The sequence below is a fragment of the Eupeodes corollae genome, chromosome 1 (genome assembly GCF_945859685.1).
Source record: "Eupeodes corollae chromosome 1, idEupCoro1.1, whole genome shotgun sequence".
NCBI classification, from domain to species: Eukaryota; Metazoa; Arthropoda; class Insecta; order Diptera; family Syrphidae; genus Eupeodes; species Eupeodes corollae.
The window spans coordinates 28,192,460-28,217,486 of NC_079147.1; the positions used below are offsets into that span (position 1 = coordinate 28,192,460).

At 35.9% G+C, this 25,027-nt stretch overlaps 1 protein-coding gene across 2 annotated transcripts in view; it reads left to right on the forward strand.

The window, feature by feature from the left end:
* Window positions 1–25,027, forward strand: part of LOC129953770 (cadherin-99C) — a 284,004-nt gene that overhangs the window by 143,740 nt on the left and 115,237 nt on the right. For both annotated transcript variants that reach the window (XM_056067225.1, XM_056067226.1), the window contains exon 4: window positions 21,199–21,377. In XM_056067225.1, the coding sequence (XP_055923200.1) occupies window positions 21,199–21,377 (179 nt within the window). The remainder of the gene's footprint in view (window positions 1–21,198; window positions 21,378–25,027) is intronic.

Below are 25,027 nucleotides of genomic sequence, written 5' to 3' on the forward strand. Positions count from 1 at the left end.
GACTCCTTACCCTATCTGTTCCTTCCAAGCACCTCTTTTCTTTATTGGGCTGGATCAAAGGTATTAAAAGACCTGTGCCGTGATACACCTGATTGGGGGCCCAATTAAATAAATAGCTCAGTCTCTCACGGAGTATCCGGAAACCTGGTGGCCTCCGGATTAACAAGCCTTATCTGTAGAATGCGAATCTCTATACAAACGGACCTCTCTTTCTTCGCAATTCGTGGGTCCAAGTTATGAATTAAAACAGAAAAAGATAAAAATGATGAGACTGGTATCTCTTCAAGACGATGTGGCAGTTTGGCTCTGACGGCTCAAGCCTGTTGCCGTATCGCCTGAGGCCAACACAGAGAAGGGAGCAGTGGTAATCCATGGTCCTTCTTCTGCTGTTATAACAACGTGAGTAGAAAGGTAGCGATACCTTATTTCAGTATTGGCAGGGTTGTGAAGAATAGCCCTACCATTTCTACCGAGATCACATCTCCATTGCACAAATTTAGAAACGGAAAGGAGAAGCTCTCAAAAAGCTTTTATAAACAAAGGTGGAGAGCTGCAAGAATCCAGAAGGCATCTGGTGAATCAATGAAGGTTGGAAGGACACCGCAGCAAACCGCTCGCATTGTATGGCTAAAGAGTACTCTTGCTGCAGGAAGGACCGATAAAGACTCAACGTCTAAACGCTAAAGGTCTCTTGAAGGGTCTATACTGCCACCAAAACGGCCTCGTGTGCAAAACACCAGCACTTCCCTCAATCCCATCAAAAATCCCAGTTTTAGTAACGTTACGAAAGGCAAAGTAGTGGTTGCAGTCATTGACGTGAGCGATGATGATGGCACAATTTCGGCTGATCGTTGGCAACTGGTCAAGGTAAAGCTCTGGCTAAAATAATTGTACTTACGACGATACCAAAGCACATGTCATCCAGAGCTTCCAATGCAACTGTTTAATATGTTTTTGGGGTTGGCGGTTCGTTTGTCTATGAGAAATATATTTGACTAGTCACAAGTGTCAAAAGTGAGTGCTTAAGGTCAAGGATTGTTCAAAATCTCACTTAATCGTATTTCCAAAAAACTCCATTTATTACCAAAAGCTTTTTTTTCAAGAAAAGAGGGCTAGAGTAGCTTTGTTGTCTCTTTCCTGTACGTTGCGTTTTCAATTTAGTTTTGTATCTATGACAAGACCCAGAGACCCACTATGTTCTAGAGGAGAGGGGATAGAACACCACCTTACGGTGTCCCTCTACTAAAGAATCGTCTGTCAAAAGGGTTTCCCAGTTTTGAGTTGATTATTCTGCTAGTCAGTATTAAAATCAACACCGGAAGCGAACTCTCTGCATTTAGAGATATTAGTGCAGATGTGATTGCAGATGTGTCCACGTTGTTAAAAGCACCTTCGATGTCAAGCAAAGCAACTATAGTGAACTCTTTATGATGGAGGGAATATTCGACAGTGAGTATTAAGGTGTGTAACGCTGTTTCCACCGATTAAGTTTAACAATAGGCATGTTGAGACGAAGACAGAAGTCTTGTATCAATACTTGCCCTTAAGTGGATATCAACTAATCTTTCCAAGGTCTTAAAAAGAAATGGTGAGTCGTAGATCTTTAGGATTGACTTGCGAGCATTAACCTGCTTTAGGTATAAAAACAACTTGAACTTCTCTCCATACCGAGGGAACATGGATCAGGTAAAGACAGCTGGTAAAATTGCATCAAGGATTGGTGCAATTATGTCAAAAGAGTTTTGTAGATTTTTCCATTTGGTCCGGAAAATTTAAAAGGTTTGAAGTTGTTGAGAGCCCATTGTAGCTTGTCCCTTGATATTGGATATTTTATATTGGGACTTGAACGTATATAGCTCTTGCAAGTTTCGGTAAGAGAAGTACCAGGAAAATGAGTATCCAGTAGTAAGTTCAGCGATTCATTACTTGAATTTGTCCAGGAGCCGTCTGCATTTTACAATCAGCTTGGCATCGCTGGATGAGATGAAAGAATTTTCCGTTGCCTAGAGGCTTCAGAAGTTTCTTCTTTTGTGCCACAGAAGAATCGCCAAGAAAATCGCTTAGATTTCCTTAGTGCCTTCTTGTAAATTCTTAGGGATTCTTTGTAAGAGTCCCAGTGAGAGGCTAGTCTTGCGGCTTTTCCTCTATTGAAGAGTGTATGATAAGTTAATAAAATTTTGATCAGTGGTGAACTAAAAAGCATGTACAATTCATTGCTTCGAGAACTCAATGCTGTCTACAGTCGCAAAAGTGACAATGAGTAAAATTTTCATCGATTAGACAGTTCTGGAATGATCACATATTTGAAATAGCAACAAATGCAAGAAAATTGTACCCCTTCATATCTTTCTATGATATACAATTCTTTTAATCATCCGAATATATACATACTCGAGCCCCAATACCATACTTAAGTCTTTTGAACAGAATTGAAGAAAAGAGCTCTAAATTATCGTTCTTTAACTGATACATATACTTCCTTTCAACATCGCTGCAAGGTATCATGTCTATCATTGTTTTATCGCTAGTTTCTTTAACAATATTCTAGAGAGACAGCCGCTTGCATTCCTTCCACCAAACAATTCAATCCGTACTTCTAGGGATGCTCATCAGTTCATCTTTGTGAATAATTTGAGCAGCACTACACGAATGTGGAATGCTTTATTAGACTTAATATTTTCCAGTCATTACAATCTGCAAACATTCAAAAGCAATGTGCGTCGGTATCTCCTTTATAAACCTTTCCTGCTTTCCTAATTACTGGCACTATGCTTAATCATAGTACGGGTATTTCAAAGACCTTCCCATTGTTTTCGGCTGTAGTTGTTTGCTTATTGGCGTTGGGAGCTTAAATTTATTTCGAATTAGTGTCCTTACAAACAAGACCAAAGGGACCAAATCACGTATTACCAATTGACACAATTTGGAATTTTAACCATTTTACCATGGACCAAAGGTCGTCTAAATCTATGTTTTGAATTTCATTTTCAAGACAACTAAGATGCAACAATATGAGAATCCGCAACCAAATATCACTTTCTGTAGATGCAATAGTTGTTCAATCATCACAAGCTCGTTTGCCTAGCCCTAAGGGATCTATATTGTTTGTTAACGAAGTCTTCAAGACAAAAATGCCCCATTGTCAAATTCAAGTTCCTCTATTGTCCAAACTTCGAAGCAACTACGATAGGGAATAACCCAATGCCTTTAATTGCTGAGTCAAATGGACCTCATACGCAAATAATCAGACGTCTTGGTGCAGAATTTTTTTCCAGACGAATGAGTCAAATTTTGAGCTTATAAGATCAATGGATTTAAATTGAGACTCAAACTCTTAGCTACAGCTGCTATGACGACAAAGGCTATGAGTGTAGTCTAGTAGCATACCAGCCTCATGAAGTTTGTGTACAAGCTTTGGTACAAGAGGCACATAGGGTGGATCATTTATAAGAATAAAATAGCACGCTACTTGGGCTAATCAGCATTCACTTTAAAAATATATTTTTTTCTAAAGTTTTTCAAGTATAAAATGAACTCTTTCAGTGAACAGAGTTATTAATTTAACTTTCTGTCGAAGTTTCAAAAGGAAACAGATTTCAGTGTCAAAATAACTCATGACTTTATAAGTTATAATTATTATAGTCCAACCTTTATTTTAAATAGTACTTCATTTCATAAGAGAGACTATCAAAGTTCTTCTAACATTCTGAGTGACTTTACCAATGGGCTTTATTTTTATGATTTTATTTGAAGTCAAAGATCTCTACAAAAAATTCCATAACAAGTCCACTAAAATGGGGAAGTTAACTCTCCACACTAGAAATTCAAAAAGAGTTACATTTTATGCCTTATTTTTCAAAATATCTATAATCATAAAAACAAAATTCCAACCTATATCTCGAAATATATCCCGAGGACGTATATAAATTTTGTCTAAACACTTCATTCCACCTAAATGCATCGTAATTATTTCTTTTGAACGAACTACCATGCAGAGCTTATAGTGCTCTAGACTACCAGCTATTATTCTTCGTCATTTTATTTTTGATAGTCGATCAAATGTAAAGAAGTAAATCATAATGCTTACAGCTAGTGCATAAGTTTAAGTACATCCAGCTATCTCATGTGGAACTTTTTTTTTTGAAGAGGGTGTGTCGGTCTTTAGCAAGCTTTAGTGTAATACATCACACACTGTAAATGGCGAACGCATATATTCCATCAACACACAATCTAGGAAAAATAATTTGCACATAAATTCTTGGATCCGAGTGAGTGTTGGGCGCTCAAGACGAAGACGGTGATGGCGACGACTTTGATGACGACGACGAATCAGTGGCGATTTCATCGCAATCTGAATTATACTTGCTCAGGCTCCTGCTCCTGCTCCTCTATTCATGCCACTTATAGAAACTTGTCGTTTCATAGATTCTCCCTATTCTATACTTTAGTCTTTTTGCCTCTGGACACTCTGGTAGATGGACTATAAGTATATTCCGTGCAGCAAAAGACCTATGATTATAATCCACACTGTATACCTTCTCCGTCATGCAGTAAAACAGTTCATTGTAGTTGTTGTTTTTGTATATAAAAAGATATTATCCTTATGCTGATGCTTTACCTTAAGGGTCCTGCTTCATAAATATCCTGAGGCTCTATTTCCAAAAAGGGGTTACGTTGAAAAATGAGCTCATTGACTGGTATTCTTCTTCTTTGCTGCAGTTAAGCAGTTGCAGTGCATTGTGCAGTGGTTTGTGGTTAGGTGTGGCAGCTTGGTAATGTTGAACAATGCAAATCCATGTTTATAATAGGACCCGCCATAGGGGCAGCCATTACATGATTTGCCAGGGATCCAGGGTTGAAGAAGAAATTGCCCGACCAACGATGGCGACGACTACGACGACCGAATCCGAATCTCATCAAACCATCCCAAGACCGGGACAAGACACAAACATGAGAAATGGCCAAGGGTATATATTTTTATACTCTCTGGCACCAGGCATCGCGAGGCCAGCATCGTCAAGCCAGCACCGATGACGACGGAAAGAATGGTCATCATTAACGTGCGATCATTTTGATTTGAGAGAGAGACTCTGGCAAGCTGTGCAGAATGCAAACACACAGCCGACAGCCCGTTGGAAGGCTATACAGATCAAATGCCAAGATAACAAGATTATAAAAGCTTCCTGCACACCGTCCTCGTCCGCCGTACTGACGACGCAACTGACAAGATGCCGCCTTACTCTACTCACTTTATACCCTGATGTGTACCCAGTCATTGAGAGGGGCACATCTCTCGACTGATCCACAATATGATCGACAGGAAACCAGGGGCTTAGTTTTGTGTTTGAGGAAAAGCTGAATTAAAATAGAGTACTTAATAACAGGTATTTTCAACGGTATGCAATAAATCTTCAATTGAATGAACTAGATTACTTCTGAGGCATTAATCCAATACAACAACAAAAAAAATCTTTAAATTCAACAAACATTCTGCTTCGAATAATAAACCTTATATAGAAGCAAGGAGCATGATCATGCCTCAGCTATGCCAACTTGAGATGGTAATTGTTGGCGAAGACATTAAAAGATGAGCACTCTTGGATGGAATAAGAAGAAGAAGATTGGAGAGTTTTGAGTCTCGAAACATCATGCGAACTCAATAAATTGCTTTGGAACTGAATTTAAGTCTTTTGATGGAAACGCTCGTAATGGATTTGCAATACTTTGTTGCACAACAATACATATTGTCCACACGAATTTCAGCCGCAGCTGTATTATTTCTTATTACTTTTCTTTAAGATTCATAATAAGAAGGATAATGATAGTAATTTGAGAAAGGAACCATTAGACTTTGTTTGTTTTGAAAGAAATTTTCTTGAATTGTTGTCTCTTAATGTACTTCAAGCATCTATACACGTAACATGGGCAAGAAATCAGACATTTCTCCTTTTTTCTAAATAGACATATAATGTTACGTATACGCCACAGTGTACTAAAATATTAACGTGATATGAAAGTTACACAATCTCATAAAAGTAACATGACAACAAGTATTCTACTCTTTTAAATAGATTAATTTGAGTTTAATTCCAAATTCACATTTGTTCACTTGGGAAAGATCATCAAACAAACTGAGCAGAAAAAATGTACGAAAAGGAATTTACCAATAAGAGGTTTCATTTTTATTAAAATACTATTTGGGTACTTAACATTTTTAAAGTTGTCATCTTTCGATATTTGACAAGCACCAACAACGCTATTTGCCGGCCTATAGTTCAAGAGGAGTTAAAGTGCTGCTTCTAGCAGCCGAAAACGAAGAAGAGGAAGTAACGCCATTACTAAACAAAATAATATTCATTTGAAAAACACATTCCAATTCTAAAAATGTACTTCAAAAGTTATGAAAATGTTTAATTGGTTGCAAAAAAAAAAGCTTTTTTCAATTGGTGTGAAGCATCTTTCCACTTAGCAAGAGTGAAACAGGTAGGAAATTCGAGCTGTTTGGACACTTTGGAGGCTGTGTCTCTTTATCTGCAACATGATATTTTTGGGCTTTCAAGCTGTGATTAATGATATTTTAAAGCGGAATTGAAGAAAAACATTGATATTGATGACTTTTTATTCATTACAAGAACACTACCTCCCTGCTACAAGGAACGAAGAAACCATCGCAATTTCACAGGAGTCCGTGTTAACCAAAGTGTTCACAACTTTCAACCAAGATCCTGTGATCCTTGCCTTTATTTAAGAGCGTGGGAAAATAGTGTCCAAGCATATAATACAAACAAAGAAAAACTCCAGAAATGAAATAGTCCTGTGTTAACTAGGGCCTCACTCAACAAACTTCTCCATCTAGCTCGGTCCCTACCTAGATGTCTCTAGGTTCGCGCTCCAAGTTGTGTGAGGCCACTTTTTACTTGTGTGCGCCACCTGATGCGCGGGCTTCCCCTTCTGCCCTATCCTGTGGGTGTGGATTCAAAGACTTTCCGGGCCGGAGTATTGGTTTCCATGCGCTCTATCTTAGTCTTTGGACTTTTACCCTTCCGTCTAAGTCTCCGTCGCTGTAAAGCCCGTACAGCTCGTCTTTCCATCTTCTCCTCCATTCCCCTTCGATGCATACAGGACCATAGATATCACGATTTCACCCGCTTTTGTCATAGTCAATGCTTCTGCACCGTATAGCAGGACGGGGATGATAAGGGTCTAATATAGTAACACTTTGGTCCCTCGAGAAAGGACTTTACCACTCAATTGCTTTCTTAGCCCAGCGAAACAGCGGTTAGCAAGAGTTATTCTGCGTTTGATTTCAGGGGTGGTGTTGTTTTCTGCATTTACAGCAGAGCATAGGTAGACGAAGTCCTTGACTACCTCAAAGTTACGTCTGTCGATGGTGACGTTTTGACCAAGATGCCGGTGTTGTAAGTCCTTTCTTGACGACAGTGTACTATGTTCATCAACCGTTAAACCCATTTTTACCGCATCTGCCTCAATACTCACAAAAGCCCCATTGACATTACACTGAGTTCTTCCGATTATGTCAATGTCATCAGCATATGCTAGTAATTGGGCAGGCTTTTGAAAGATAGTGCCTCTAGTGTTGACGAGTGAGCTCTGCACTATTCTTTCAAGCACGATGTTAAAAAAATCACATGACAGCGCATCACCTTGTCTAAAACCTTTTTTGACATCGAAAGGTTCTGTTAAGTTGTCTCCAACCTTTACGGAGCAGCGTGAATTCTCCATGGTCATCCTGCACAAACGGACGAGTTTGGCAGGGATGCTAAAACTAGACATGGCTCTATACAGCTCGTCCCTGTTGATGCTGTCATATGCGGCCTTGAAATCGATGAAAAGATGGTGGGTGTCGATTTGGTGTTGTTGGGTTTTTTTCCAGGATCTGCCATAATGTGAATATTTGATCGACTATCAGGTTGTTGACGATTTGCTTTAGACGTTCACATATTACGGCAGAGAAGATTTTATAGGCAATTGTAAGTAGACTGATTTCTCTATAGTTATTGCAGTTTAGAGGATCTCCTTTTTTCAAGATCGGGCAAACAATACTGAGGCTTTATTCATCGGGCATGCTTTCTTCTAACCATATCTTACAGATAAGTTCGTGCATGCTCCTAACCAACTTATCTCCACCTGCTTTAAAGAGCTTGGCATTCAAGCCATCCACTCCAGTGGCCTTATTAAACTACAGCTTAGATATGTCAATCCTAACTTCTCTTAAATCGGGAGGACGGGATTGGTGGCTTTCGTCGTCTAGTCAAAATAATACCTCTTATTGGAAAACCCAACTATTCATATTAAAACAATCCCCAACAAAAAAAATTGAAATGGCAAGTAATTAAAATGAAAAACGGGTATTTTGACAATTTGATCTCAAATTAAGACTCATTTCAAATGAGAATTTTAAGAATTTAAGTAAGTTGCTAAATTGCTTTAAACTTTATCCAGAAAACAAGGTTTGGTTCTTTGCTTAATCATAACGCTTTTCATTGTTATTAACTTTGTTATACTTACTTACTTGCTAAGGTCCACAGACCTATAAAATCTGTAGGTGCTCCATATTAGGACCTAGGACCTCAAGTACTCCTAGAAGCCATCGTTTAATACCTCTAAGATTCCTCTTTGACTTTTTTTCGCAACGTTCTTCTCGGTCTTCTTCCTTCTTAAATGTGTGAATTCCATAGCATTGCCTTTAGTTATCTTCTCGAAGCGTATGTCCAGTACAATCCATTTCCACATTTCCACTTGCCCTGTCGTATAAAAGTGTCAATGGGTTCTAGACCCGTTATACCATACAGTTCATTGAAATACAATAAAGCCAAAGTTTTCTGGTAATCGTTGCTGTTATTTTCGAAGTGCTTCAATCGTACAACAGTACTTATTCGACGTTCGAGCGAAACAGACGTAGCTTTGTCTTCAATCTGAGAAAACTGTTCCCCTAAAAAATGGACAACATCCCGAACACAGCTTAAGATTTTTGCGATACGGCTAGCTGTATCTTGTTTGGTTCCGCATTTAGTGTATACCACACTTCCACTATACTGTAAACTCTCTACTTGCGCAATGTTTACCATATAGGACGAGTTGGAGCTTCTGAGACTAAGCATCTTAGTTTTTCCAGTGTTTATTATCAGCCCTACGATTTCAGTTTCTTCTCCACCCTTATTGACTTTTGATAGAAATGCATTGTTCTGTGCGATGAAAAGCATTCAACTTCTGCATAATCAAGTTGTTTTAGGTATATTGTAAAGGCTCATCTTATTCCTACGCTTTCTGTTAAGGCCGTCCGCAAAACATAACTAATAACCAAAAAGAAAATAATTGGTTACAGTACGCAACCTTACCTGACCTCAAACTAGTCGGACAACTTACGTTCGTGAAAGAAGTGCCATTTAGACCCAACACTATGTTATGGTTTGCCTTAAGTTTTCGAACAACTTTTTTGGTTTTTATTAACATTTTTCAAAGTGAGATATTTTAAAAACTTGATATAAACGGTGATTTTTTAAGAGCTTGAAAACTTTTTTTAAAAAAAAAACGCATAAAATTTGCAAAATCTCATCGATTCTTTATTTGAAACGTTAGATTGGTCCATGACATTTACTTTTTGAAGATAATTTCATTTAAATGTTGACCGCGGCTGCGTCTTAGGTGGTCCATTCGGAAAGTCCAATTTTGTATAACTTTTTCGAGCATTTCGGCCGGAATAGCCCGAATTTCTTCGGACATGTTGTCTTCCAAAGCTGGAATAGTTGCTGGCTTATTTGTGTAGACTATAGTCTTGACGTAGCCCCACAAAAAATAGTCTAAAAGCGTCAAATCGCATGATCTTGGTGGCCAACTTACCGGTTCATTCCTTGAGATGAAGTTTTCCCTCAAAATGGCCATAGAATCGCGAGCTGTGTGGCATGTAGCGCCATCTTGTTGAAACCACATGTCAACCAAGTTCAGTTCTTCCATTTATAGCAACAAAAAGTTTGTTAGCATTGAACGATAGCGATCGCCATTCACCGTAACGTTGCGTCCAACAGCATCTTTGAAAAAATACGGTCCAATGATTCCACCAGCGCAGCGCACAAACCACACCAAACAGTGCATTTTTCGGGATGCATGGGCAGTTCTTGAACGGCTTCTGGTTGCTCTTCACTCCAAATGCGGCAATTTTGCTTATTTACGTAGCCATTCAACCAGAAATGAGCCTCATCGCTGAACAAAATTTTTCGATAAAAAAGCGGATTTTCTGCCAACTTTTCTAGGGCCCATTCACTGAAAATTCGACGTTGTGGCAGATCGTTCGGCTTCAGTTCTTGCACGAGCTGTATTTTATACGGTTTTACACCAAGATCTTTGCGTAAAATCTTCCATGTGGTCGAATAACACAAACCCAATTGCTGCGAACGGCGACGAATCGACATTTCACGGTCTTCAGCAACACTCTCAGAAACAGACGCAATATTCTCTTCTGTACGCACTGTACGCATCCGTGTGGTTGGTTTAATGTCCAATAAAGTAAACTGAGTGCAAAACTTGGTCACAATCGCATTAATTGTTTGCTCACTTGGTCGATTATGTAGACCATAAATCGGACGTAAAGCGCGAAACACATTTCGAACCGAACACTGATTTTGGTAATAAAATTCAATAATTTGCAAGCGTTGCTCGTTAGTAAGTCTATTCATGATGAAATGTCAAAGCATACTGAGCATCTTTCTCCTTGACACCATGTCTAAAATCCCGCGTGATCTGTCAAATACTAATGCATGAAAATCCTAACCTCAAAAAAATCACCCTTTATTAGATAAGGTATAAAACGAACTTTAAATTCAGGACAACTTAATCCTTTAAACAAATATTTTGTTCTTATTTCTTAATTTTGCCAACCTAATGATGTTTAAGTTAAATCAATTCACTGTCACGCCCACTTTTATTCTATACTGGTATCCACTTCTTTTGCTCAAATGAAGTCAGATTGTTTCCATCGTTAAATTCATCAAATAAATTAATACAGAAAAACTGATAGCGTATCAGCTCCTTCTGTACCAAAAGTTAGTGGCTTACAACTTACAATTGCATCTGAAGTATTGATTGACAACATTTTCTAGAAGTTCTTGAGGGTTAACAATTAATTTCTTTTAAATAAAGCTTAGATCCATTCAATGATAACCCTTTTTATAGTTTTAACTAAAAAAAAAACTAAAATCCTTAAGAAATATTGAATCTTGGTTTATATCCAAATCCGATTATTATTGATCTGGTTTTAAAAACAATTTCTCTTGCTTTTAAAAATAAACAAGCTCAAGAATTGTAGATGACTCTGAGCATTTATTTCTGATTTTTCATTTCTTAAATTGATTAAAGCATGAAAACTAAAAAGAAAAAAGTACAACTTACGATACCATAAACAACATAAACGATATTTTCAATCAGCTAAAACGTGGCTTAGGGAATACGTGGCTTAGATCTATAAGGAACTGTGTTACAGTTATCGACATTACCAACAAACCAACACGCCCATTCATAATAGCTTCTATATCTTCCTCTTAACTCCGCTCCGAAAAATGAAAAATTCTTAACAAGTCATAAATCGAATTTTCAACGGTTGCTAAAGCTACTACCAACTATACCGATCATTTTTGCTATTTACGAGAAATACCTCCGCTCCGAGCTGTACATTGAATACACTACTAAAACACGATTAATACTTCCACTTCCCGTTTTCAAAATCGTCGCAACGTCGGTCGTCGTCAGCATCGCATAGTCATCGTCCCGTCGTCCTACTACTGTTAGTTCAGTTGTTCTTGTTGCTGATTGCGCAAAAAGCGTTTCACAAATAATAAATATCAGCAACTTCAGCAGCAGCAGCAGCTAGAGCACCGCCATACACGCCACCGCCTCGAACTGCCCAAGCCTCACTCTGCCTTTTTTCATATTTGAAACTCATAGTCACCTTCGAGCTATATAATCAAAATCATGACACCAATAATCCAGCCAATTGCACGAAAGTCCGATACGTTGATATCTGAACATCAGAGCACTGCATTACCTTACCGCAACCGAATATGCAGAACTGCTCCTGCAGCAAAAGTCAGCATCAGCACAGTTCAGCGCGTTTATTATGATGCAGCAGCGATTTGATTTATTTCCATCAGAGGTGTTTATTTGCATGGCAGGCGAATTGGTGGCGGTGGCGATGATGATGGTGGCGTGGACGACATGGATAACCAACAAACTGGGTTTTTAAAAAATTGAGTTGATTTCTTTCGTCTTTTATTTTAAATTTGCTGATCCATTCTAAGATACAATTGCGCACCATCTAATGTAACCATTTTTTAGCCAATTTTTCGTAAAGCTGTTAATTCAAGCGAGGAAAATGCAAGTTGTATTTTCTTATAGATGGAATAAGCTGATTACATCACCTCGTCGGTCGTCCGTCGTCGTCCGTTGGTCGTCGTCTTGCAACACTTGAGGTTCCTTCTTTTTTTCTTTGGTTTTAGTTCTTGGCTGCGTTCGTCATTTGGACAAAGTGCCTTAGTCTCTAGCGTGCAATATCTAGATCAGCATCATTGCAAAAGCCAGGACAGAGGTTGGTGATGGTTTTTTGCTATTTTCATGGATTCCTGCTGAAAGGCGGTAGATTTATTGAACTACTCTAGAATTCTACGATGTTTGCATGCCAACCATACAACTATCCCAAGAGCGAAAAGAGCTCAGAGCTCTCAAGTCTCAGAGGACGTCTATAAAGCAAGGAACTGCCATTGGATGCGCACTGGAGATAGTACTAATGATTCTGGCGATGGCGTTGAGAGGCAAGGGCGTCGCAAATCTTCTGCACACGCGGACATGCAGAACACATCACCATCTTCTCCATCGTATTCGTCGTCCTATAGTAGTCATCATCATCAACATCATGTGGAGGAGACGACAACGAGCGGGCTATAATGAAAACGAACGACTCCCGTAATGCCAATAACTTAAATGCGTTCCAAGTAATTGGATAAACTTCTAGTGCAGATGGCCGATTGTAAAGTGACCTAAGACGTATCCAGAGGTATCCATGATGTCCTAGTACCAGGTACCTTTTGCTATTTGGAAAAACATAGCACGAAATATAAACACAACTAAGGGTCACCCTGTCAGTTGGCATACAATGCACATACTAGGCCCGTTTTGTTATGTAGAATGAGTTGTGACGATGTGATTACCAATTAATGGTAATTATTTTATGTTAGCATTTTTACAGGCGCTCAAAGAAGATGCTGGCCTCAGCATAAGAATCAGAATCAGAATGATGTTGAATTTCTTTCCATGGCACACGTTTCATTTCTTAAGCAAAAAAGGTTAAGGCCAAGCTTAGCACGAAGCAAGTCAAGGAATTGTGTTGTGTTGTGTTGGTATGTCTGAATTTACCAATGTGCTGTTTTAAGAAGAACAAAAACTGCGGGCTTATGAAGAAGATGCAATCATTAAACCGACAAGAACGCTTCAGCTCAGGCCATGAGCATCAGCACGCGATTGTAAACATTTTCTGTAGTTTAATTTATAAAGTTTTTATATTTTTAATTTTTATATATAAAATAAAAACTTGTCAGAAATAAAAATATATAACCATTTTATGGAGAGGGCAGTTTTAATATTGTAAAGTATTGAAATATAAATTAGCGAGGTGCATTTCCTTATTCTCGAAACTAAGCTGTTAGAAGTTCACTTTTGAAAAACTTACTGTTCAGTTTTAAATCATTTCCAGAAATACTGATGGAATTTTCAGTTTTTCGAGAATAGATCTGAAAAGGTGGTAAATCTTTTTGTTTCAAAATTATAAAATCAGGGGGTGGGGGGTTGAAGCACTTAACATAAAGAGCACCGTCTAAAAACGTTCATTAATATTCTGTGAAGCTGGCCAAATAACAATAACATAATATGAATACATCTTAACTTTATGTTGTTATTGGATTCTTTTAGAGCACTAACTACTTAGTTTCTACAACTTACAAAATATGAAAGCATTCCAAGATTCCAAAAGTTTACTTTATGCCCTATTTAAAAGCTAACACACAATAGTTTGTAGTACTTTAGGTGCATTTCATGCAGGAATTTAAGAAACTTAGCTGTTTTCCAAAAATAATTTATTCTGCTCTTGTTTCTAATTCCATAGATAGGAAAAACTTTTCAAAAATTTGTTGCAAAAGCCAGAAAATGAGTAAGTATGCCAGAAAAATTTGATCTTTTTACCAAGAATTTTCTGGAATCTACAATTATTACTATCATTTTCGGTCTGCTTATTTGTAGATATTGAAACTGAATAAAGAAGTTAAATTTTAAAGAATTACGGTTTTGTGCGAACATTTGCAAATATTTTGACCAAAATAGAGTTTACATTAAAAATTGGAGAAAGAAAAATGTTCGGCTCTTGAATTTAAGAATATGAGTGCATTTAGGGACAAAAATAAAAAAAATAAGGTAAACAAATGAGTTGGAAAGGAACTTTGCGTTACAAATTCTCTTTTCACTTCAATTTTCGAGATATTCAAAGGCTTTATATTAAATTAATAGATATAAAACGTTTATCATCTTTTTTAATTAATCATTATCAGGGCCGGACAAAGCATATGTGCAAGATGTGCAAATGTACAGGGCGCACAATTCTGGGGGCGCATTACAAGGAGAAAGAAAATGTAATCTGATCTTGCGCAAACAAATATGTACTACTACTATTTGCCATTTATTATCACATTCATCACAACTGTCCTAAGTTATCACTTGCGTAACGAGGTGGATTATATAAGAAAAAAATTCCAAGTCTTACTTTGAAACCCCTTTGTGAGACGAGATGGGAGAGCAGGTTAGAAGCATTGAGGCCTTTAAAAACAAATTTAGAAGAAACACATGAAGCCCTTATAGATAGGAAATGAAGAAGCAAAAAACATTGCAGAATCGTTAGGAAATAACATTTTTGATTTTACATTTCTTTGTTGTCTGCAAATTTGGGTTGATGATTTAGAAAATATTAATAAAACTAGTAAATATTTGCAAAGTCCGTCCGTAAATTTGTCAACTGGCATAAAAGTTTTATAAAATACAAAAAACAGTTTAATTTTAATGCGTTCCGATGAAAAATTTAATGGGTAGGTTTGTTCAATTAACCGAGGAATTGCTAGTTCCCTACAAATACTAAACATGTTTTCTGAAGCTTCATCATTGCGATTTCAACGGAGAAATAGACTTCATGCTGATGAATGTCCTGAAACTGTATTTGACCCCAAACAAAGATTAAAAGTAGATTTTTTTTTCAAAATTCTTAATGAAGACATTCAATCAATTACAGAATGGTTTGAACAGCTTGATACATATAACATCAATTTTTCATTTTAATGTGACATAAGCGAATTTTTAAAAAATAAAAATGTAAGTGCTTCATGCCTTAGTTTGCAGAATGTTATAACATTAGGTAGTTTTAAAGATTTAGATGATGAAGAATTGTTTCAAGAGTTAACCGTCATATCCCCGCTTGTTACACCACAAATCTCAAGTTTAGATGTGTTAAATTTTAAACAACAATAACTAAAGAGAGATTGCTAGACTTATACCTATGTCCATTGAAAAGGAATTATTAAATTCTTTAGACTTTGATGATCTCATTTCTGAATTAAGCGTTTCCCTTCTGCTCATTCCATCGCTGCGTTTTAGTTTATGATTTAGTGTTACTTGGAAGACCTCAATAACAAAAAACGTACTGAAAGTCTACCTTCTGGGTAAAGTGGGAAAATCTTATTCTTGTGTATCAGTTTATGGTTGAAAGTATAAAAAAGGGTAGCTTTCTACTGATCTTGCACAGGGCGCAAGATTGTCTGGGGCCGGCCCTCGTCATTATTATTTCTTAAGAACCTTAATATTTGTTTTTCTTTCAAAAAAGATATAAAATTAAAATGTTTTAAAGCACTACCAAAGTTTTTCAAAACTTTAAATATTGTAAAAACGCTTAATCTTAGGAATAATCTACAAAATTTTAGTTGTTTTTGACAGACGAGTTAGGTTTTTGGTGAATATCGTTTAGTTACTAATAAATCTGTTGATACAATCTTTGCTCAAATTACTAAACTTTAATAGCTTGACAGCTTATATGACTTCTGAATAGTCCATTGATTACATGTCGATGGATTTGTGGGACGCGGTTAGAATATCAATAATAATAATAACTTATTTCACATCATATGTCACTAACAACATGGAAGAAAGATCTCAATTTGATGCCGTTTATACGGATTTTAGTAAGGCATTGGCTTCAGTGAACCTCCTTACACTAATAAAAAACCTTCAAATATTTGAATTTCATTCAAAAATACTCTGTTTATTTTTATATCTCACTAGGTAGAACTTAACAAGCTTAGATAAATAACTTATGCTTTAACGACATTTTGTGCACATCAGGTGTTCCCCAAGGAGGCTACCTTGGACCACTCCTTTTTATTATTTTTACTAATGATATTTTTGCAGTAATTAATTACTGCGATTGTCTGATGTATGCAGATGATCTCAAACTGCTTTTAACAATACAAAGTCTAAAAGATTGTCATAAAGTTCAATCTGACCTCAATAGGTTTTCCTATTCGTGTTATTTCAAAGGTCTTAAACTTGTTATACTTGACTCTGTCCTTTCTTTTAAATTCCATTTCGATCCCTAAAAGCTCATTCGTTGATAGGGATTATTACAAAATGCAAAAGATTTTCAAGATCCATACGTTATTTTATCATCCATTGTTAGATCGATTCTTGAATATGCAGATGTTATTAAGAAAAGTTCGTAGTTTAAAGATTTACTCAATTTTAGCATAAAGTGTCCATTACTTCTTGCATTAGTTCCTCTTTACTGGAAGTTAGATATTTTTTATATTTCAAAGAGCAAATTTTTTTTACAGTTGACGGGCACTCAAGAGTTTATTAATACCCTTAAAATGTTTATAAAGTTTAAAGACAGTGCGAGCTTTAGGAAAATAGGGAAGGATGAAAGAGGAGACACCGATGCACATTGGTCTTAAAGTTTTGAATGTTAAAATGATAGGGAAAAACAGAATTGGGTTAAGCATTCCACATTCTCGATGTGAGGTTAAAAAAAGAATCTCTATACTTGACAGTACGCCCGAAACTGAGCTCAAGGGTAAACTGATGAGCATTCCTAGAAGTACGGGTATTACTGCTGAATTGTTTGATAGGGGGAATGCAACTAATTCGACAGAACACTGTTTATATACAAATATCGATAGAACAACGAAAACCATGAAACATTGCGGCAGTGTTAGAGTGACGTAATTGTTTCGGTGATAGTTCTATCGCCTCTCAATTTCAAAGCTCTTTTTTCGATATTGTCCAAATACCTAGACTTGTTTTAGGGTACACCTGCCCAAATATGAGAGTTATATTTGAGTTTTGTACGAATGAAGGCTTTGTAAATTACAGCCAGATCAGAAGGGGTAAAAAATGTCTTGCACCGTGCGTCGGAGAAATCCTAAGCATCTAGCAGCATCTTTGGCAATATCGAGTATGTGATCAATAAGAGGTGATTTCAAAGGAATTCCTACGAAAATCAACAAAAAATTCTCTCCAAGAGGGAAGTCATGACCCCGGCGACCCCCTAGCTTTGGTTGTGGAGTTTTAATTCTAAAAACATTCATTTATAAAATTACGAGTTTTTGGTATCAAAACGGCGCACTACAGCGCTAATTGGATCTCAGGCTAGGTTGCCTTGAGATCGCCATTTCTACCTACCCTACCAGTTGGCAATGATAATGCAAAGATCATCAATAGCAATCAATGCTTCATTGCACATACTCGTAGTATCACTGAATACTACCGTTAGATCGTTGCACCGTGTACAAAGTTGATACAATTCAACCATTGCACTTAGGAATACAAATAATAGATAAAAACCTATTCTCAAACCTACCGAATGTATGTTAAAAATTTAATTGGAATTGGTTAAGCCGTTTCGGAGGAGTATGGCAACTAACACTGTGACAGAAGAATTTTATATATTAGATTATTATAAATCATAGAAAAGTTTACTCTAATAAAATTGATTTTTCGAGAGTTTTCCAAAAAGAAGTTTCATTTACTTATTTTAACAAAAAATAAAGTATTTTTACTAATGAGCTACAATTTCATATAGTTTTTGAAGACCAAAATGCACATTTGCAACTATAATTTTCCAGATAACTTCACGAATTTTTAATTGTCACTATCTCTTTGAGAAGCAACATTTTCTTAGAAAATTCCGACACTTTTTTGCCTTCTTGTTGAAAATAAACGTCGTCCACATCAAATCATTTCCATTCCGGCAAAATGAAAAATCATTGATCATTAAAGTGTTTTCATTCTTAAATGAAATTTTGACAAAAAAAATATAATAGTGTAGCCCAAACACCTCGAACAACAGGTTTCGGTGTCAGACACCAAGAGATTAAAATCAAAATTCCCAAAGTGTGCAGTGAATTTTGACTTAAAAATGCAAAAGAATTTAAGGACATCATGCTCTGTATCAGTTCTACTATCTTCATTTTTGAGAGGATCTCCAATAATCATTCTTAAATTTGGCCTTCTAATTAACAATTAGAAAATTATTTTTGATGAAAATCGAATTAAAGACGCTGATTACGGCTAGAATTCTTAAATGAACTCATCTTTAAACCCTTATGACTTTAGATTTTATGCCTGGTTTTCATGATCAACAAGGAACCGACAAACCTTGATTTTCGTTCCTTTTTATAAATTGTGTGCTTTGTACTTGTCAAATGTCAAAAGATGGTAGTATTAAAAGTGTCAGCTGTCAATATGGGGTGCTATCATAAATGAAACTTCTTAATAAAAAACCTTTCACTTCATTGTGTGTCTAATCGTAAATCTTTTCGAAAACCCTTAAAAACATTATAAATAAATAAATCTGTTGGCGCAACAGTTTATTGAGAACTAGGGTCCAGTGACTAGACCCTAGGACCTACAGCTTTAAGACGAATCCGAACGGAAAATTTGAGAAGGAACTTTTCATGGCAAGAATTACTCATGGAGAATTTATCAATTTCTCGCAAGAGGCAGTACCAGTGAAAAAACTTTAGATATGATAGTCAGGGATCGAACCCAAGACTTCTATCATGACAGTCCAACGCACTTACCATCATGCCACGGGTGCAACAAAACATTAGTAGTGAAAAAAATCAATTTGAATATCCATAGATTTTTGAAATTTCGACCGTGAATGAAGATGTCAGTAATAAATTAGACGACTCAACAATCCATAGACAATCAGTGCCTATAGTGGCTTACAACTAATAAGATTCCTGTGTTCGAGGGGGGAGGGAGGGAACCTATAGTTTATGTGCCGAACACGAACGGCTTATTTGAGAAAGCATTTTTAATGACAAGAATTACTCTTGAAGGATTTGTCAATTCCTCACAAAAGGCAGAAGCCGTGAAAAAAACCTTTTGTTTTTAAGGTGCCGCAAGTAAGAATTTAACCAAAACTTCAGCCGTGGCAATCCTACGAACTAACCATCAATTTAAAGGTTCTACTAGACATCAGAAGCTATAAAAAAAAATATCATTATATATTAATTTTAACTGCGAGAGGTCTTAAATAGAGTATCTATACAAATTTTATAATGCTGAAGAGTTTGCTTGTTTGTTTGTTTGTTTGAACGCGATAATCTCAGTAAAAAATGGTCTGATTTGAAAAATGTCTTAAGTTTTAAAAAACATGTTTATTGAGGAAAGCTTAAACCTTTAAAATATCACGACAAGACATTTTCAAAATCCTTTTTTTTTTTGTTTTTAAGTTTTTTTAAAGTTTTGCTAAAACAATATGTAACAGAATTGTTTCCCTTTAATTGTTCTACAAAAAAGTCCAGCAGTACAGAGCAGCATAATTCTATGTTTTTAAGTTGGCTCCCTATCACTTTTCATATGCTTACCGAACTTGTTCCAAAATAAAGGAAACAAATAACGCTGCAGAACGCAGCTAGTTTCCTTATTAAGCAAAATAGGAAACATCCTGTATTTTCTTAATCATGGGACAAATAATGTAGAAAAGGGCTTAAAGTAGCGTAAAAAATTGATAAAAATCAATAAAGCTTAGTATTTGGAACATAAGGAACTGAAATGACAATATTTATATGGAGAATATTGCCTTTAGACATTGGCAACAATCTTAAAAAAGAAACTCTTATCTTAGAAGAATTATCTCATATTCTTCTTTGCATTTGGTATTAAATCATTGGTCCCGGATATCTTGTATCAAACCTTTTTATTTCTCTCTCACTATTTAAGGTATTTGTACCTTCGGTTAAGTAGACAGGATTTGATAAATGACCTGATTTGTCTCTGTATAACATTTCAAATTTCTATACATCAAAACATTTTGAAAACAATCTATTAAACCCACTTAATAAGAGTGAATAATAGCTGTAGAAAGATTTGGTCTAATATTGATAATCCCATTCATTTCTTTCATTTTTAAAATTCCTTTACACCCAATTCTGTCAAGTCACACAACAGGATGACAGCACTTCTCACTTAATCAAAAACTCCGCTCACTATAATCACATACCCAGCAGATTTATGGTATGTAAGCATTACTGCTAAGTAGTTCTTTTACGTGTGAATCATAATTATTATTATTTTATAGCAGACCCGGAAATTTTAAAAAATCAAAGCAGCTGAACAAAAAAAAAAACACTTCACTTCTTCAAATCGAACAATCGCAATCTCGCAAAGTTATAATCAGATTTCAAAGAAATAAGAAAAAAAGATCTATAGAGCTTTTATATAGCGCAGCTTCAGGCGGAGGCAAGTTCGAGTACTTTTTGTTGCTTTGTTGATATATGTACCTGCGTTATTATTGTTTAGTTTGATTAAATTGCCAATCATTTTTTTTTTGTCTTCATTAATTTAAATTAATTTTTATTTTGTTCATATTATTTTTTGTTATTATTCGCAATAAAACAAACACGCACAAAAAATAAATGTATGTTTGTCTTTTATAACTTTACGTGGGAACACCATCCACGCCGCGCCATATTATAACATCGCCAGAAGCTTCGCGATACAGAAAGCCTATAGAAATAAAATTATAACTTGTTTCCTGCCATCTAGTGAAAAAGTAATGAATAATATTTAACTTTTTTTTCTTCTTTGTTTCAGATGTTGGCCAACAAACAAATCCACCAGAGCTACCAATCTTTGGTGATCCATTCACGGAAATTGCACTCGATCTAGTCTTCCCAAAGGGTAATCCAACATTTTTGCTTAATGGCAAGAAGCTGCAGCTGCTGCAACCGCTCGACCGAGATGAAGAAAATCTTAGTCATATTGTCTTCCAGGTGAGAAGAGATGTCATTTAAATTAAATAAATTGATATAGAAAACATGACACTTTGGGGTTTGGCCTATAATAAAATATCACGGGCATAAGTATAATGGATGGCAAACAAATAGCACCAGTTTTTTAAAATAACATCTTTGTCGGTAATTTGAATCGAATTAAGTAAAGGAATAGGTTGTAAGTTGTTGCTCTCAAATCAGTTCCAAACATTTGTATGGCTTGATGATCATGACTTGTATCGATCATCCTTAAAAAATATGTTGAGTCATTCAATTTGGAGCCTTATATACTTGACACCTGTCAACCAACTGTCATTTAATGTGCCATAAGATTAAATTAATAATATAGCATTACAATTATTTAAAATTCACTCAAAAAGTGGTGATTCGAACGAGAATTTAAATTGTGAAGAAATTTGACGTTACGTAAGCCCAAAATGACGAATCCCCCTCCACCTCTAATTATCGACGATTGAACATACATCCCTTCTTTGAATGGTCATGGAAATTCTCATGAATTATCAGCTTAAGAAGTTTCTCGATGATCGAAGGCTTTTTAATGACCGGCAGTACGACTTTCAGAGCAATAGGTCCACTGGTTCATCTCATAGAACAAGACCTTACATCGTTTTGGAGAAAGTAAAATGCATGTCTTCGGTTAAGATGAAACCTTCTTTCGGTGTATTCAAAACTCCCTTTCCAATAAATTGTTTCGCAGATGATAGCACTCCCAGGATTTCATATTCGTTTTCAGACTCACATCCCCTTCCTTTGGATGTAGAACTTCAACGGCAGAATATGTCAAGCTCGAAATTTAATGCTTTGAAGACCTAATTCTGTCTTGTGTCGTTGAATCGAGATACACCCTAATTGCATCAACGAAACTGAACACCTCAATGTTCTCGAGAACTACAAACCACCTTCAGTGGAACGATCATATACGTGATATCGCCATAAATTCAGCAAGACGCACAGGGTTTTCTGAGACGATGCAAGAAATTTGTGTCTCTATCTGGTTCGGCTACAATCTATAAAACATGTATACTTCCAAAACTTGAGTTTAACTCTCCACTCTGGAGTGTGCACTGGTACCACAATATCTTACAGAAGCCTCTTGGACAGTATCAAACGAAGAACTTTTGAAATAATTGGACGTAAAAACATCATAAAATCAATTACGCCGCTCGTTGGAATGTTTGTTCCCTCACCATTTGTTACCGATATTTAAAAAAAAATATGCTCTAGACAAATTGGCAGTGGAATTGCTCCCTCTTTACTACTTCAACCGTGATTCTCGAGCTTCTAAGAATGCCCATCAGTTTACTTTTGAGTCCACCTTCCGTGGTACTGTAAAATATAGACATTCATTCTTTAGCCGTACTACGCGAATGTGGAATGTCTTTCCACACTGTCCCACATATTGCTATTTTCAAAAATTCAAAACCAAAGTACATCAACATGTTCTTTCAAACCCCTTTTTCTTTTCCTAATGCTCTCACAGTGGATCTGCCATATTAAAGGTATTATAAACCCTTTGAGCATGCGCCAATTAACAAAAAGCTCGGTAGATAATATTACTAGTGCAAGTATTACAGATCAACCTAATTTATCGATTTTTCGGTATAAGCGAATCATAGCCGATTTCTTGTAAGTAGATAAAGATCATAGCTTTTAACAAGACGTGGTAACAACACAATCAATACGACCAGTCTTGACTTTATTGTGTCGGAAGTTTAATAGTGACATAATTTAACGTTTTGCTGATATTAATGATACGATTTGACACCTTAAGATTATTTTCTGTACTAAATAAATAAATTAGGTGGCGCAACAATCCTTAGGGAACCAGGGCCTAGCGACTTACAACTCTTAGTCATACCTGTGTTCAAGTACTGTTGTCAGGGATGAAGGGGACCAACAGTTTTAAGCGGAATCCAAACCATTTATTTGAGAAAGCATACCAAGAATTACTGTTGAAGGATTTGTCCTCGCGAGAGGCAGTACCCGTGGGATTGAACCCAAGACCTCCGGCATAACAGTCCTACGCACTAACCACCATTCAACGAGAACAATTTTCTGTACTGCTATGAACAATATTGTGCTTAACAGAATAATCCAGTAACCCTAGATGCATACAAGTAAACATTACTTAAATTATGGATGCAATATCACCCGAAAAGTGCAAAAAGGTGACCTCAAAAGAATTGCCTTTGGTATCTTTCCGAGAAGTTGGCCATTTTTGTTTTACACTCATCTAGCCAGTTGTATTCCTTCAATCAAACTATTTAACAGTAATACCCGTAATTTTAACAATTCCCATCAGTTTACTCTTGAGTCCAATTTCAAACGTGGTGTTAAGCATAAGAATTACTTCTTTAGCCGCACTACACGAATGTGGAACGCTTTACCAGGCTCAATATTATGATGTGCAGACATTTGAATTGGTATCTTCTTTTAAATCATTACCTTCTTTTCTAATTGCTCGTACTTAGTTTAATCATTCATAACCTCTTAAGTGCATGAAACTGGAAAATGAACGACCCTGTTTAATTATTCTATTTTGTATTCACGATTTGACGGCTTGCGAAATTTTGAAAATTTGACCTCACAACACTACTTGAAGGAGTAGTTTCTTAAAGGTCAATTCCTTTTTTTTCTACAGATCAATAACTAGCCCTTAATTAAACTTTAATCTCAATTAAAATAAATATAAAAGTCACATGTATGCTAAATGTTTATGTGGCCTTTTAGGTAAATGAGACTGGTTTTTATATATAAACATACAAGGCGTCTATCTATGTATTCATATTGCATTTGCGTCTTGTCGCGTCGCAGTCGTATCCGTTTATTTATTGATCGTTTGTAAAAACCTAACCTATACATTCTATATAAAACACTATAATAAAATAAAAACTGAAGACATATCAAAAAAGCTGGTTTTCTGTTCTTATTTGAATTGAATTGAACATTTTAAAAAGTGTCAAAGATGTAAATGTTTTTTTGTTTATATTTTGTTAATTCTATTTTATTAGTTCAACTGAATGAATGAGAAAAAAAGTCTACATTTGCAGCACTAAATGACTTAATAAATTAATTGTGCGGCACATTATGGTTCGTTTGTTATTTATTGAAAACATAATGGAAATTGGGATTGAAAATCAATTAAAATTAAACAGGAATTTTGTGAATTTATAAAATCGACAAAAAGTTGATCCCATTTGAAGGAACTTTTAACTTTTTTTTGGATTTATTTAACAATTATTTTAAAAAACAGTAGAGGAGAGTTGTTAATAAAAAACTGTAAATATAATGGAATTAATTTGAAATTGATGTTATATTAATATTAATTTAACGCAAATCGAGATTATATATGTACAAATATGTAGAATTGAGTTAGAAAAACGAATTTGGTTTATAACACAATGAGCTTTGAAAAAAGAAGTTTATGAATGATTATATTTGGGAGAACTTAACAGCAAGTAAATGAAATATCAGAAGTAGTTTTATCTTCATTTTGGCTATGTAGCATAAACCTTGTTGCGGTAAATTTTACCACAACAAGTTTCACTTCCCTTGTTGCTAACTACCCTTAATGATTTCTTACTGCGGCCGCAAAATTCTGGAAGAGTTTAGTAGAAACCTGGACCATC